The sequence below is a fragment of the Orycteropus afer genome, unplaced genomic scaffold (assembly GCF_000298275.1).
Source record: "Orycteropus afer afer isolate SDZICR_OR568_19922 unplaced genomic scaffold, OryAfe1.0 scaffold00100, whole genome shotgun sequence".
Taxonomy (NCBI): Eukaryota; Metazoa; Chordata; class Mammalia; order Tubulidentata; family Orycteropodidae; genus Orycteropus; species Orycteropus afer.
In genome coordinates, this window is record NW_006921687.1 from 166,277 (window position 1) to 182,374 (window position 16,098).

The following is a 16,098-nucleotide window of genomic DNA, read 5'->3' on the forward strand; positions in this document are numbered from 1 at the left end:
GGGTCGCTATGAGTCGGGTCCGACTCGACGGCACATAACAACAAAAACAACACGATCAAAGAATTTTCAAAAAGGGTGCTAAGTCCACTCAATGGTGAAAGATGCCAGAATAATAATAATAAGTAGTGCTGGGACAATTAGATTTCCAAATGCAGAAGAATGACGCTAAGCCCATACTTTACACTGTAAATGAAAATTAACTCAAAATAGATCAAGGACCTAAATGTAAGAACTAAAATACTGTAAAACTCTTAGAAGAAAACAGGCACAATGCTTCGGTATCTAGTTGTTAACAATGTAATCTTGGATATGACACCAAAAGAACAAGCAACAAAAGACAAAATAGATAAATGAGACTTCATCAAACTTAAAAAATTTTGTTCATTAAAGGACTTTATCAAAAAAGTCAAGATACAGCTACAGATTGGGAGAAAATTTTGAGGAACCATAAATCTGATGACAGTTTAATATCTATAAAGAATTCTGACAGCTTAACAACAAAAGACAACCTAATTAAAAAGTGGGCAAAGGAGTTGAATAGGTATTTCCCCTAAGAAAGACATATCATCAACATGGACATGAAAAGATGCTCAACATCATTAGGCTTAGTGAAGTGCAAATCAGAACCACAATGAAGCATCACTTCACCCTACTAAGACTGCTATGATTAAAAAAAAAAAGAAAAAGCAAGTATTGGTAAACATGTGAAGAAATTGGCAACTTCATCCATTGCTGGTGGGATTGTAAAATGATACAGCCACAAAATTAAACATAGATACGCTACAGTCTGTTTTGATTCTCCTCAGCTCACATCTGAGGTCACTGGTTGTGCAGGTTGAAGGGTAAACTTTATCACCTACCTGGTGTGCCCTCAGATGTTTTTATCCCCATTCTACAGCAATACTGAGCAATCCCGTAGTCGGCAATCTTTGCAATGATGGCAGCATTGGGGTACAGGGTGAAAAGCAACACGTTGTGGGGTTTCAAGTCACGGTATATAATCATAGCTGAGTGAAGATATCTGCCAGAATATGAATAGGTAATATTATAAAATTGTGATTATATTATGTTTGTAATTTCCTTGAACATGTATGTCATCAAAGTACCAAAAATTCTGTGCTAAATTTAACCCTGAAATTTAATGAAGAGATATTGCAGAAGGAAATCAAAACACACAGGTTTAATATTAAAAAAAAATAACAGTTCCATAGTAACGAGTGAATGATTTAAACATTAATGGACAACACCTCAGGCAAAGTCTCAATTTTTGGTCACATTTCTTTCATACAGCTTAATAATTACTTTAAAATTTGAAATACTTTAAAGTAATTATGAAGCTGTATGAAAGAAATGTGACCTAATATTGAGACTTTGCAAATAAGGGAGCTCTGGTGGCATAGTGCCTCAGGCATTCTGACTACTAACCAGAAGTTTGGCAGTTCAAACCCACTAACCATTCCTCGGAAGGAAGGTTGGACAATCTACTTCCATAATGATACTGCCTCAGAAACCCAAGAAGGCGTCACTATGAGTTGGGTTCGACTCAACGGCAGTGTGTGTTTGTGTGTTTGTGTATGTCAAATAAGAATTAATAATATTTTGTTGTACATTCTGTTTATTTAAGATTTTTTATTTTCTCCAAACCATATAGCAATTCATCGCAGATTTTACGATTCTCTTTATTTTTTCTTTAGACATTTACTTTTTCTAACTGAAATATTTTCTAATTTTTAAAATAATAATCTGTTTGCAATAATAACAAATCAAAATATAAGACTTTTTCTAGCTATCAATCTCTTACCCTTTTTGAAGATATAATTTATTCCAAATCCAATTATGTTATAAACTAAGGTTAATAAAGAACATTGTGGACTGAGAATTGGAATGGATAAAACACTATCTTGGGAAAGGTGATGTTAAGTAATTTAAAGTCTTTCTTTTTATGGACTGATCCATGCAATGATAAGCAACTACAGTTGGACATTACAGGCAAAGGATAAAAACAAGCTAATGGAAAAGACTACAGCCTTTGGTGTGGATTATCCATCTACATAAAGAAACAAAAATCTTCACAATTGGACCAAAAAACAACATCATGTTAGATGGAGAGAAGACTGAAGTTGTCAAGGATTTCATTTTACTTGGATCCACAATCAACATCCATGGAAGCAAGAGTCAAGAAATCAAATGATGTATTGCATTTGGCAAATCTGCTGCAAAAGCCCTCTTTAAAGCATTAAAAAAGCAAAGATGTTACTTTGAGGACTATTGTGTATCTGACGAGTAAGAAAGATGGAAGAAGAATTGATGTCTTTGAATCATGGTGTTAGTGAAGAACATTGAATATATCACGGGTTGCCAGATGAACAAACAGGTTTGTCTTGGAAGAAGCACAGGCAGAACACTCCTTAGAAGCAAGGCTGGTGAGATTTTGTCCCACATACTATGGGCATGTCATCAGGAGGAACCAGTCACTAGAAAAGAATATGATGGTTGGTCAAGTAGAGGGTCAGTGAAACAAGAGGAAGAACCTCAACAACATAGACTAACAAAGTGGCTGCAACAATGGGCTCAAACATAGCAAGAATTATGAGGATGGCACAGGACATAGCAGTATTTTGTTCTGTTGCACATAGGGTCACTAGGAGTCAGAAGTGAGTCTATGGCACCTAACAACAACAATATGAAAAACAACATAAAGTTTTAATATTAACTGTGTTCTGCTCACTGTGGTAAAATGGCCAGAGATCTACTACTGGGCCTCAATTAAACTAGTTTTATTGCCACTTTTAAGAAGCTCTGGTGGCGTACTGCCTAAGGCATTTGACTGCTAACCAGAAGGCTGGCATTTCAAATCCACCAGCCCTCCTTGGAAGGAAGACTGGGCAATCTACTTCCATAGAGATACCATCTTAGAAACCCAAGGAGGGGTTGCTATGAGTCATGTTGTTGTTGTTAAGTGCCGTCGAGTCAAACCCGACTCATAGCGACCCCTCCTTGGGTTTCCAAGGCAGTATCACTATGGAAGTAGGATTGCCCAACCTTCCTTCCGAGGAGTGGCTGGTGGGTTTGAACCGCCAGCGGTCTGGTTAGCAGGCAAATGTCTTAGCCACTATGCTACCAGAGCTCCCGCTATGAGTCATAAGAGTCATAATCGACTCGAAGGCAGTGACTTTAGTTGCTTGGTTTTTTGTTGCCAACTTTCCTTACCCACCCAAAAAGTTCTCATTTTTCTCAGTACTAAGTGCCTCCCTTGCCCTGTGATGTCAAATTTACTACAGCCATCCATGTGATCAAACAAGCATATTATGAACTACCTTGGACGAATAATTTTCCACTGGACTTAATGGAGGTAAATTTAAATCCTTTGTTGGTTTGTGGCTTTTGGTTTTGGTTCACATTGTATGGATAAATATTTACTCCATTATCTGTACCCATCACTGCTATAGGGATTAGTACAGAGTGGCAGTGATATCCTGAACTTTCCATTGCATGATGACCTAGAGTGTATGTATCACTTAATTGTTTCTGCAAAGAAGTTTCTCTCTTCCAGGATGTAGTTAGGATATTTGACATTAGGACTATTCATTTCAGTATACATATTTTTGGCTGAAAAAGAAGATAAGTGTACTAATGAAGTTGACCTTAACAGTAAGTAATGGGCTTGAAAGAAAAATTTACTAAGGGCTTACTGAAAGGCCATTAGCTACTCTTGGCTCTGGTGAAGAGAAAAGCTGGGAGATTAAGAAGAAAAAAGTTAAAAGCCAAGACACACATCATTAAATAGCCTCCAAATCCTTCATAACGCTTGCTTCTTTCAATGTATTTATAGAATACAGACTCAGAATACGTCTCAAAGTTTTTTTTAAAAAAAAAAAAAAAAACCAGTTCAACTTAATTTGAAATAATGTCAATGGGAAGAAGTGGTAATCTGAGCTAGTTCAAATGCTCAATTACAGGATTTAATCTTAAATAGTGCAATTTTAATAGATTTTAATAGAATAGCAAAGTAACTTCTCAAATAGTAGTAAGAACTTGCCTTACTGAAAATAATTCAACTACATTTTATGTATTATATGACAATGAGCACTGTCAATTATTTTATCAAAATAAACTGTTTTATACTCAGGCATTTTTTAATCTTGATTATAACTAGAGTTGCTAAGAAAATCTGTTCTTCATAAATTGTATCCCAACCTAAATAGAATGATTCTGAAAATAGAACATGTTCATTCATTTCATCAGGGCCAGTCATTTGAGCTTATAAAACTATCTTTAAATCTCTGTCTTGAGGAGTTCATAATCTAGAAGAGGAAACAGGTAGTGAAACAAGGTTACAGATGTAAGGTAAGTACCCCTTGCTAGAGAAGCACAGAGAGGTAAAGGCACAGCAGTAAAGTTGGTGAAGTGGGCTCTCCCACTAGATTTAAGTTTTTAGCTCTGATAAGAATTACGCAATTTCTACTTTTCATTCTTCAATATCTAACACGATGTTTTGCATAGTTATTGTTAAGCATCCTTGCGTTGCTTCAGATTTGGAGAGAGTCTAAGTACAACGGAATGAAACACTGCTTGGTTCTGTGCCATCCCCATAATCGTTAGTAAGTATGAGCCCACTGTTGCAGCACTGTGTCAGTCCATCTCATCGAGGGTCTTCCTCTTTTCCGCTGACTCTCTATTTTACCAAGCATGATATCCTTCTCCATGGACTGGTCCCTCCTGGTAACATGTCCAAAGTATGTGAAACAAAATTTCACAATCCTTGCTTCTAAGGAACATTCCAGCTGTACTTCTTCCAATACAGATTTGTTTGTTCTTCTGGCAGTTCATGTTATATTTAATATTCTTTGCCCATACCATAATTCAAAGGCATCAATTCTTTCTCAGTTCCTTTTAATTGTCCATCTTTCATACGTATATGAGGTGATTGAAAATACTGTGGCTTCGGGGTCAGGCACACCTTAGGATTCCTGCATGGAGAATGCTCAAAAAGCACGTTCGAGAGGCTATCTCTTCAAGGGACAGTACAGTTTCATCATGGAGATGGCATCTGAGCTAAGTTTTGAAGATAATGAGTCCTCCAGGCTGCCAAATTTAAAGAAAGAGAGAAATGACATATGCAAAGATAGAAAGGCATGATGTAAGTGAAAATTCCAGACCTTCAGTATGAGTTGAATGCAAAGTGGAGTGGCAGGAAGCTGGAGAGGTAGACAAGACGCATACTTGAAGAGTTCTGATGCTTTACTTAAGAGTTAGAATGTACTTTGTAGATCACTGAGAGTACCTAGAGAATTTTAAGCAGACATAAATTCTTATTTTAGAGGCAATATTTTAATAATTCCCTGGACCAAGATGGTGGTAGTAGCATAAAAATAAATGGATTGATTAAAGAGATGATGTAAAATAGAATCAAGGATCTGGTGAAGAAAGGATACTTATTTTTTAAGGGACAGTTTGGTTAGTTACACTTTAGTCTTCAAAGCAACACCGTTGCTTTTAACACTTTCAAGAGGTCTTTTACACCAGATTTGCCCAATGAAATACATCCTTTGATTTCTTGACTATTGTTTCCATGGGCATTGATTATGGATTCAAGTAAAATTACATCTTTGACAACTTCAGTCTTTTCTCCATTTATCATTATCGGTCTGCTTGTGATGATTTTTTTTTTCTTTATGTTGAGGTGTAATCCATACTGAAAACTGTAGTCTTTGATCTTCATCAGTAAGTGCCTCAAGTCATCTTCACTTTCTGCAAGCAAGACTGTGTCACCTGCATATTGCAGGTTGATAATGATTTTTCCTCCAATCCTGACGCCCTGTTCTTCTTCAGATAGTCTAGTTTCTTGTATTATTTGATCAGTATGCAGATTGAATAAGCATGGTAAAAGAATACAACCCTGGTGCACACCCTTCCTGATTTTAAACCACACAGTATCCCTTTGTTCTGTTCCATTTCCTCTTGTTCAAATGCCTTTGCATAGTTGATAAAACACAGGTAATCATCTTTCTGGTATTCTCTGCTTTTGGTCAAGGTACATCTGACATCAGCAATGATATCCCTAATTACTGTAGTTATAGAGCCATGCTAAAATATGTTTGGGAAAACAGAAATTAATGCTGTGTTTTAAAAATAATACTTAGTGCTGGTAGAAGATTGATAGCTTAGTTACTGCAATCCATTAGCTCCAGAAAGCTGTCCTGGCAGTATGCTAACAATTAATCAGGCAAATTAGAAGAAAATATGCTGGAATTTAATTTACTTCATCAGAAAATGCTGGATGTGTTATATAAAGGAAGATTTCAGAGAATCAGGATAAATTGTTTTAGGGGTTTGGTATAAACAGTGGTGAACAAAAACAGCAATTCTGCATTTCATAAGTGAGCACTTTAACTCATTTATGCAGAATTAGATTATGTGGAAGAACTAGGACTTGAAGTTAGTTAAATTAAGAAAGTGACTGATACTTTGAAATATATGAGAAATATTTGCACTTTACAAAAATTAATTTAGCACAAGGTTCCCTCTGGTGTTCAAAAGCATATATGTCAACACAAATCCCAAATCCATGCTTCTCGTTTCATTTAATAATCTATATTTTTCAATAGGTTCTAGACACATTGAAGAAGGTACTCTACTTATTTTATGTACTCATTATATTCTGTGTGCCCTATTAGTAGCTGTGACTTCCTGGTTTTATTTTGTGTTTGTTTGTGAAGGGTGTTTATTTGTTTTTCTTGCTGCCCATTCAATTTACATTTATGGATAGTATCAGAAAGGTGTATAAACAGCATTTCATGGGGAAAGAAAATTGCATCCTCTGTGTGGCTACTTATGGCATTTGGCTGCTAAGCAAAAGACTGGTGGTTCAAACCCACCAACTGCTCCTCAGAAGAAAGATTGGGTGATCTATTTCTGTAAAGATTTAGTCTTGGAAACCTAATTGGGTCACTATGAGTCAGAATCTACTCAACGGTAGTGAGTTTCGTTTTTCTGAATTTGTATGGCTACTACGTGTCAGACATTATTTTCTTAATCCAAAACATATGATCAACCCATTAATCCAGATGCAAGGGATAAAATGATAAACAAGATAGAAAGTCTCTGCTATTTTGGCACTTAGATTCTAATGACAAAGATAGATAATAAACAAATGTTTAAAATATGAAAACAAAGAATACCAGGCAACATTTGTGCTATAGGTATCCAAGAGATTTAAGACATTGCTTTGAGACAGGGTAATCAGGGACATCCTCTCTGAGTAGACACCTGAATGAAATGAGGAATGAACTACGAGGATATCTGAGGGTTGGAGATTCCTAGGCAAAGGAATAGAATTGATAACAGGAAAAAGACTTGGTCCATATTCCATGTTAGAAAAATCTCTCTGGCTGCTTTACAAACAGACTATAATGGGGCAAAGGTGAAATCTGTGACACCAATTAGGAAATAAAAGATGGTAGTGGCTTAGACTTACGTAGTGTGGGAGAAATTGTGAGAAGTAGCTGCATTAAGATATATAGCTTGATGGCAGAGCTGCAGTGATTTGCTTAAAGATTCAGTGTGGGATGGGAGAGAAAGGGAGGATGACGGATGACTCCACGGTGGAGCTTTTGGGGAAGTGAGACCCAGAACAGTCGGAGAGGGAAAAATCATGAGTTTAAATTGAGATGTGTTCAACTATTACCAAAGCTCTTGCAAATTTGTGCTTTAGTGTTAGTCATAGCTTAAAAATCATGAAGTAATAAGAATCAGATATAAAATCACAGTTACTAAGTGTTTGGAATGGTGATTTATCCCAATCCTCCTGTCTCTAAAGATGATGGCTTTTCCACTCTGCTGTGCTGCCTCTCCAAGGTTCTTTCTGTCCTACTGACTATCTAACTGCAGAATGGTCATCCCTTGAAGGACAATATGGTTATTCAGAATATCCCAACTCTAATCACTTAGTCCTCATCAGAAATATGGAGCAATATTTCCTTATTAGAAGTATTGAATGTAATAAATTTTTCTTTCCTTGATACTCTGAAGCCTAATCTATATTGTGGTGGAGGGGGGCGTACATCCATATAGGGTTAAGATCATGGCCTCTGGAGCTGGAATGCTGGGTTCAAACTCTACCACTACAAACCATGAGGCTCTGTATGATTTTTCTACTCTTATTTTATGAAATTAGAAAAATTTTATCAAGGCAATGATAGTTTTATTTTTCTTTAATGCCCTTACTGGCTGGTCACCCGAACAGTTTGTGAAATATTACTGGGAACCACTGTGGTCAGAGTCTGAAAGTAAATTCAGGCTCATGCTTGTCATGCACTGAATAGAAAATAATGTGACCTACATACCTCAAGCCATCAGCCACATGCAGTGCAATCCTATGCTGCAGGGTTCTGGTGAGGCTGGCTTTGTCCTGCTGAAGCAGGCGATCCAGGGAACCCTTGGGGGCTAATTCCATCACCAACATTCGAGGACGAATCCCTGCTGCCAGCAAAAATATTAAGCTGGGGTGGTGGAGGTGGCAAAGCACCACGAGCTCCTGAAAAAATTCAAAACATGTAAGAGTAACACATCATCTCTTACCCAACTATGTCCTTCCTCAACTTCATCAACACTTGGCTCATCACTTTCTCTGGGCTATTGGGTTATATTAAATTTTCCGTTTCTTCTTTAAGCTCCTTTATATTTTCCAAATTTTTAGCAATAAACAACTGGTTTTAAAACTATATATTAAAAGAAAAATGGTAAGTTCTACTTTTTTCTTTTGTTCTACTTTTATCAGAACATTTAATGCAGGGACAGTATACATAGTGCAGTCATGCTAAGTGGTGATGCCAATCTTAACTGAATCTTAGTGCAGAACCCTTCTCAGCCCAGGACTCTGAGCAGCCACTACTAAATGACTGCAAACATAAATTCTTATTTTAGAGGCAATATTTTAATAATTCCCTGGACCAAGATGGTGGTTGTTGTTTTCAATTTAATCTAATGACAAATTTATTGATTCTCATGGTGTAGGGGAGGTAAAACCTGTCTACCATTGCTGATTCAGTGACTAGGAAAGTTTACTGAAGATAATGCCTAACTCCACAGAAATATATAGCAGTGCATCCTCCTGAAAATGTTAACGAATTCCCATTACTCTTAGAGTAAAATCCCATGGACTTTTGTGGCCTAAACAGCCTGACATTCTCCTAGCCCAGCCCACCTCTCAGACACCATCTCATTTCTCTCTCCCCTTCAATTACCATCCTCCAGCCACACTGCCATTCATTCCAGCCACAGTCTTTGTATTTCATGTAGCTCACAACTTCTTGCCATTCAGATTTTAACTCAATATCCCTTCACAGAATAACCTGCCTGAGACCACCTTTACCAATGCAATCCCCTAGCTGCAACAGTCTCTCCCCAACCCACTTATTTATTGCTAGTGAAAATTATTTTCACACTTTTTATCTGTAACTTCCAAAAAGAATGTTAACTACTTGCTTGTTTTATTCAATCTAGTACCTAAAATGAATGAATAAATGAGAATCAATAAATTTGTCATTAGATTAAATTGAAAACAACTCTATAACATAAAGCCATAGCAAATATTTTTTCAACCAAAAAAATGGAGAAATACAAAGAGATGTTAAATGAGAACCCAAGAAGCCAGAAATGCCATTTTAGTTTGAACAGAGAGGACTACATTCCAAGAGCAATCCTTTTTCTAAACTTCTTCATGTGAGACTTCATCCTTTAAGATGGTTTGAATTCCTAAGTACTTTATTCTGTGTATTCTGCTTTGCTCTGAAATGGTAATTTAGTTGGAATTTATAGCTTATGTGATGTTGAATTGATTCATGTTTTAAACCGTGATTTCTGTAGAAGCTGTGCTTCTTAACAGCCAGATTCAAAGACCTGGAGTATCAGTGCCAACTGCATTTATCAGGAAACTGAACTGTGGAGAATTCTGCAAGTGGAACAAGAAAGCCTGAATACCCTTAGAGGGAAGTTTCCAAGAATAAAAGCTTCAGACTGCAATCATATTTGCTTAGTAGATAAAAACTTTTTCCCTCTGTGTCTGATTAGTTCAGTTGATTAAATCCTCTTTCATAGGTACAAGTAGAAGCCTAAAACAAATTTTCTATCCCGGAAAAGCAACTCATTGATTACAAAGAGGAAAGAGCAAGAGACCAATGGATACACTCAATTCATGACTATTGGTAGAGTTACTCTTAAAATGCAGCTTTGAACACAAACCGTGTTTTCATTTTTTTCTTTTTAAGAAGTACATTACGCATGGTGGTGGAATATTTTGTAAAAGGATAGCAATAATGGTAATACAATATGAAAAATGGCATCAGTGTACCTATAAATGTGAAAGTTGTTATATCAGCAAATGTCTTCACCACAATAAAAGTAAAAATTAAGAAAAAAAAAAAAAAGTACATTATGCACACTCTACTTTTTCTGTTTCTTCTACCACTTCCTTGGTTATTCTAATTGCCTATACACTAATCACTCCTGAATTAATTTTTAGTATTCTTACTTTCATCAGGATTACCTGAAAACATTCCGTAAAATTTGAGATATTTACTGAAGAATAATGACGAGCTGAAAAATTGATTTACGCAAGGTACCTAAATGTTGGAAGAGATTGTGCCCAAATTTGGTTCACAGACATGCCTCTATATGCCAAATGTTTATTAACTTATAGCTAGAGCTACAGAGGAGCCCTGATGGTACAGTTTTGGCTGCTAAATAAAAGGTAGGCAGTTTGAACCCATCAGCCTCTCCATGAGAGAAAGATGTAGCAATGTGCTTCTGTAAAGATTTACAACCTTGAAAACCCAATGGGGCAATACTAATCTGTTGCATAGAATTGTTATAAGTCAGCACTGACTGGAGAGCAGAGGGTTGGGTGTTTTTAGAGGTACAATGTGACATATATATATATATATATATTGTTGTTGTTATGTGCCGTCGAGTCGGCCCCGACTCATAGCGACCCGTCCTTGGGTTTCTGAGGCAGTATCACTACGGAAGTAGGATTGCCTAACCTTCCTTCCGAGGAGTGGCTGATGGGTTTGAACCGACAGCCTTCTGGTTAGCAGTCAAGTGCTTTAGCCACTATGCTACCAGAGCTCCTATATATATATAAATAAATTTTTTTCTTCATTCACAGTAACTAAAATATTGTAACTGTGTATTTAAAAAGAAGTTTACATAAAATACTTAGATTTAGTCACAAATTACTTTTTTAAATAAGTCAAGAATAAAGTAAGAATAAATAGAGTAGAAAATATGGGTGAGTTCTAATGTAAGATGGTAGAATGAGCCCTGGACTTTACCTTCCTTTTCACTCTTATCCCTCCCTCATTCCTATTGTAATTAAAACAAACAAACAAAAAAAATCCACTACCAATGAGTCAATTCTGACTCATTGTGATCCTATAGGACAGAGCAGAACTCCCTCATAGGGTTTCCAAGGATGTAAATCTTTATGGAAGCAGACTATCTCATCTTTTTCCCATTGTATGGCTGGCTGGTGGGTTCAAACCATGACCTAGTGGTTAGCATCCAAATACTTCAAACACTACTCCACCAGAACTCCTACTATCAGTAAAGACTTAGGGGAAAAAAAAAAAAAAAAAACCCAGAAGTACTAGGCATTCAATTTTGTATCATAACAAATTATGGATAACATTACAAAGAACAGGATTTCCAGAACACTTAATGTGTTCTTGAAGACCCTTTACATAGGCCAAGAGGCAGTCAAACAGAACAAGGGGATACTCAATGGTTTAAAATCAGGAAGAGAGTGTGTCAGGGTTGTATCCTTTACCATACTTATTAAATCTGTATGCTGAGCAAATAATCTGAGAAGTGGAACTATACAAAGAAGAACACGACATCAGAATTGGAGGAAGACTCATTAACAACCTGAGATATGCATATGATTCAACCTTGCTTGCTGAAATGAGGAATACTTGAAGCACTTACTGATGAAGATCAAAGAGTAGAGCCTTTAGTAAAGATTACACTTCAACATAAAGTAAACAAAAATCCTTACAACTGGACCAATAAGCAAAATTGTGATAAATGGAAAAAAGATTGAAATTGTCAGGGATTTCATTTCACTTGGATCCACTATCAACACCCATGGAAGTAGCAGTCAAGAAATCAGATGACATATTGTACTGAGCAAATCTGTTACAAAAGACCTCTTTAAAGTGTTAAAAAACCAAAGAAGTCACTTTGAAGACTAACGTGCACCTGACTCAACCTAGGATATTTTAAATTTCCTCATATGCATGAGAAAGTTGGACAATGAGGAAGATTGAAGAAGAATTGATGTCTTTGAATTACAGTGGTGGTGAAGAATATTAAATATACTATGGACTGCCAAAAGAATAAACAAAGTTGATTTGGGCCAGAATGCTCCTTAGATGAGGATGGTAAGACTCTGTCTCACTTACTTTGGACATGTTGTCAGAAGGGATCGACCCCTTGAGAAAAAATAGAGAGTTAGTGAAAAAGAGGTAGACCCTCAACAAGAGGATTGACACAGAGACTGCTACAATGGGCTCAAAAACAGCAACAATTGTGAGGATGGCACAAGACCAGGCAGTGTTGTGTTCTGTTGTACATAGGGTCACTATGAGTCAGAACCAACTCAATGACATCTAACAACAACAGCAGCAGTACTCAAAACAAGATAGAGTGCTGGAGTAATTACTGCTGATTTTTCATTGAGCATCAGTTCCCTTTTTTTTCTTCCTAAGAGTATTTTGGTTTTTACTCAGGTATCAAATCTCATCCATGAATGTCAAGAGCTTCATGGGGAACAGATCTCAAACCCAACCTAGGGAAAAAGTGAGAATAAGTAACATCACCTCTATTGTCACAGTGATGGTTTAGGTAACATAGGCCTAAGCCAATCAGCACACAGCATGCCCTGGACATAGGTATTAATTGAGAAAAAGACATATGGTTCAACGGAGGTTAAGAGAAGTCTTTCAATAGGCATTTTGTTCCTTTGAAATATGAGATGTCAAAAGAGACACTCTTTTCTTCTGTAATTTAATGTTAAGTCTGGAACCAATTTACTACAAAGAAAGCAAGCTATCCTGAAGAAATAAAACCAAAACATGAAGGTTAAAAGAAATATAGAGAAAATTAGTCAGAACTAACTCTACAGAGAGTACCTTTGCAGAATTTTTTTTTTTTTTTTAAAGAAGATAAAAAGTGAAGATCATTTATCTGATGAAGCTCATTGCAGAGAGTTTTTGGACAGGAAGAGATACAAAACCAAGTATCCAGAACTCTCTGACAGATTTAGAGGAAAAAACATAATGCAGCTCTCCGGTAGATGGAACAGTCTCATCTTCTATGGAAGTCTTTTTTATCTTGGCAAATGTATGGTCTCAATTATATTTAAGGAGAGGAGTATCATTAAAGTAAATTCTACTCCTTAATACAAAACAAAAAATACATATTTAGGGTGATATCTTACATGAACAAACCAACCCAGATGGAAAGAATAGCCATACCAGTTATCTTTAGTAATCAATATAGTTCTTAATTCAGAAATAAGAAAGATCAACCAAAAAAAAAACCCAACAACATAAAAGAAAAAGATCAAGATGAACCACAGAACAAATGGCCTTAAATAAAACAGAAATGATATAAAAATATTAAAAAATCAATTTAAGTGATATCAAAGAGATTCTTTAGGATGTTGCATTCCAAAAACAAAAAAGAAAAAGAAAAATATTATAGAAATTAACATTGTGATTCCAAAAAAACCAAACTAGCTGCCGTTGAGTTGGATCAGACTCACAGTGACCCCTCCTTGGGTTTCTGAGGCAGTATCACTACGGAAGTAGATTGCCCAACCTTCCTTCTGAGGAGCAGCTGGTGGGTTTGAACTGCCAGCCTTCTGGTTAGCAATCAAATGCTTTAGGCACTGTGCCACCAGAGTGATCAGCAAAATGAAATTCACTACAAAGGCCAAATAATGGAGGTGGTAATTCTGAAACCCAAATTAGCACCATAGTCTTGGATATTCCACTAGTCTCTATCACACCAGTAAGTCTGATTTTTTCTTTTTTATGTTATTGAATTCTTTCTATATTTTCTTTCTCCCTCTCTGTCCAGGAGTTTCTATAGTGATCCTCATCAGAGCAGTCAGCAGTGGTAGCCAGGCAGTTCTTGTGGTTTCTTGTTATTGAAGGCTTTTGTTTGTGTGGTCCATTTGCCCTTTGGACTAATTGTTTATTCGAGTTCTTTGATTTTCTTCACTCTTCTTTGCTCCAGACAAGAAGAGATCAACAGTTGCATCTTAGACGGCCACATGTAAGCTTGTAAGACCTTAGTCACTACTCACCAAAGTAGAATGTACAATATTGTCTTTGTGGATTATGTTATGACAATGACTTAGTTGCCCCCCATGATTCTGGTTCTAAGGCCCCAAAGCCAAAAAGTCATCCCCTCAAGGGGCTTGGTTATGGCTAAGAAATTTTCAGACCTTTTGCCCCTGTATGCTCTAGGGATCAACTTCCAGCCAAACAATAGATGGGACTATAAAACAAATAATAACACCAAAGAGGAATGTACTATTTACTTCTCAGTACAATCAACAATACAAGACCAAAAGGGCAGTATTTTTATTTGTTTAAAAGAAAAAAAAATGAAGATAAGAAGGGACAGGAATGAAGGACAAATGGAAACAGGAAATACAGGGAGGTAGGAGGAAGAGTGCTGTTACACTGAGGGGATTTCAACAAATGTCACAAAATAAAATGTGTTTAAATTGTTGAATAGAAAACTAAGAAGCTCTGTAAAGTTCTGCCCAAACTACAACAAAAACTTTCAAAGATGAAAACCAAATTAGAAATCTGGAAGAGATAATTAAGTCATTCAGATTATTCAGATCATTTTGATTATAAATGAAACAATGAGCAAGGATGTCACTTTGAAGACTAAGGTGTGACTGACCCAAGCCATGATGGATTTTCACTCACCTCATATGCATGTGAAATCTGGAAAATGAATAAGAAAGACAAGAAGAACTGATGCATTTGAACTGTGGTGTTGGTGAATAATACTGAACATAACATGGACTGTTGGAAGAGCGAACAAATCTTTCTTGGAAGTACAGACAGAATGCTCCTTAGAAGTGAGAATGCCCAGACCTCATCTCACAGACTTTGGTCATGTTGTCAGAAGGGACCAGTACCTGGAGAAGGATATCCTGCTTCATAAAGTGGATGGCCAGTGAAAAAGGAGAAGATCCTCAATGAGATGGATTGACACAATGGCTACAACGATGTACTCAAGCATAGCAAAGACTGTGAGGATGGCAAAGGACCGGGCAGTGTTTCAACCCACTGTATGTAGGGTCACTATGAATTGGAGCTAACTTGATAGCACCTAACAAGAACATGAGCATGAACTCAAAAGACATGGGAAATAGACCCAGAGGGCTCATCATCCATCTCATATATACTACAAGAAGAGAGATCAGAAACAAGGGACCCATAAGTAACTGGAGTAGGCTCCAGGAGAGCAGGGACTTGACTGGGTTTACTTTTCTACTGTATGTCTACTATCTAGCCTACCACTTGGGCTGGTACACAGAAGTTTCTCATAAAAACTATCCACCAATTAATAAGTACTAGAAAGCAAATAATAAATAATAGGAGATATTAATAGAAAATAATCTCCCACCAAATAATGAGGTAGGTGTTATTTTTAACAACCCACACAAAAGCATATATAAATTTCTGAATACCAAGGAAAAAGAGAAACTCAAAAGGCATAATTTTCATCTTTCAAAAATAAATCAAAAGGTAACTTATACAGGAACGAGTGTCAGATTGATACCAGATTTCTCATCAGCAAAAGTGGGTACCAGGAAACAATGGAATTTATTTAAAACTTTTAGGAAAGGAAAAGCCATGTGATGCAGGGAATAATGAAAACAATCAAGGAGAAGTAGGAAAAGAAATCACAGATTAACTACTTTGCAGGGGCTTGGAAACCCATGTCTCCTATTTACAACAGGACTTATGGGCTCCATAAGGAATTTCCTCAACAAGAAAATTTTTTTTT

General features: G+C 36.5%; 1 protein-coding gene across 1 annotated transcript in view; it reads right to left on the reverse strand.

Moving 5' to 3' along the window:
- LRRK2 (leucine rich repeat kinase 2) overlaps positions 1–16,098 on the reverse strand; it is a 187,507-nt gene that overhangs the window by 47,512 nt on the left and 123,897 nt on the right. Inside the window, exons 40-41 of the mRNA XM_007943152.2 lie at positions 8,346–8,536; positions 861–1,021 (exon numbers count right to left, since the gene is read on the reverse strand). Of these exons, the coding sequence (XP_007941343.1) occupies positions 861–1,021; positions 8,346–8,536 (352 nt within the window). The remainder of the gene's footprint in view (positions 1–860; positions 1,022–8,345; positions 8,537–16,098) is intronic.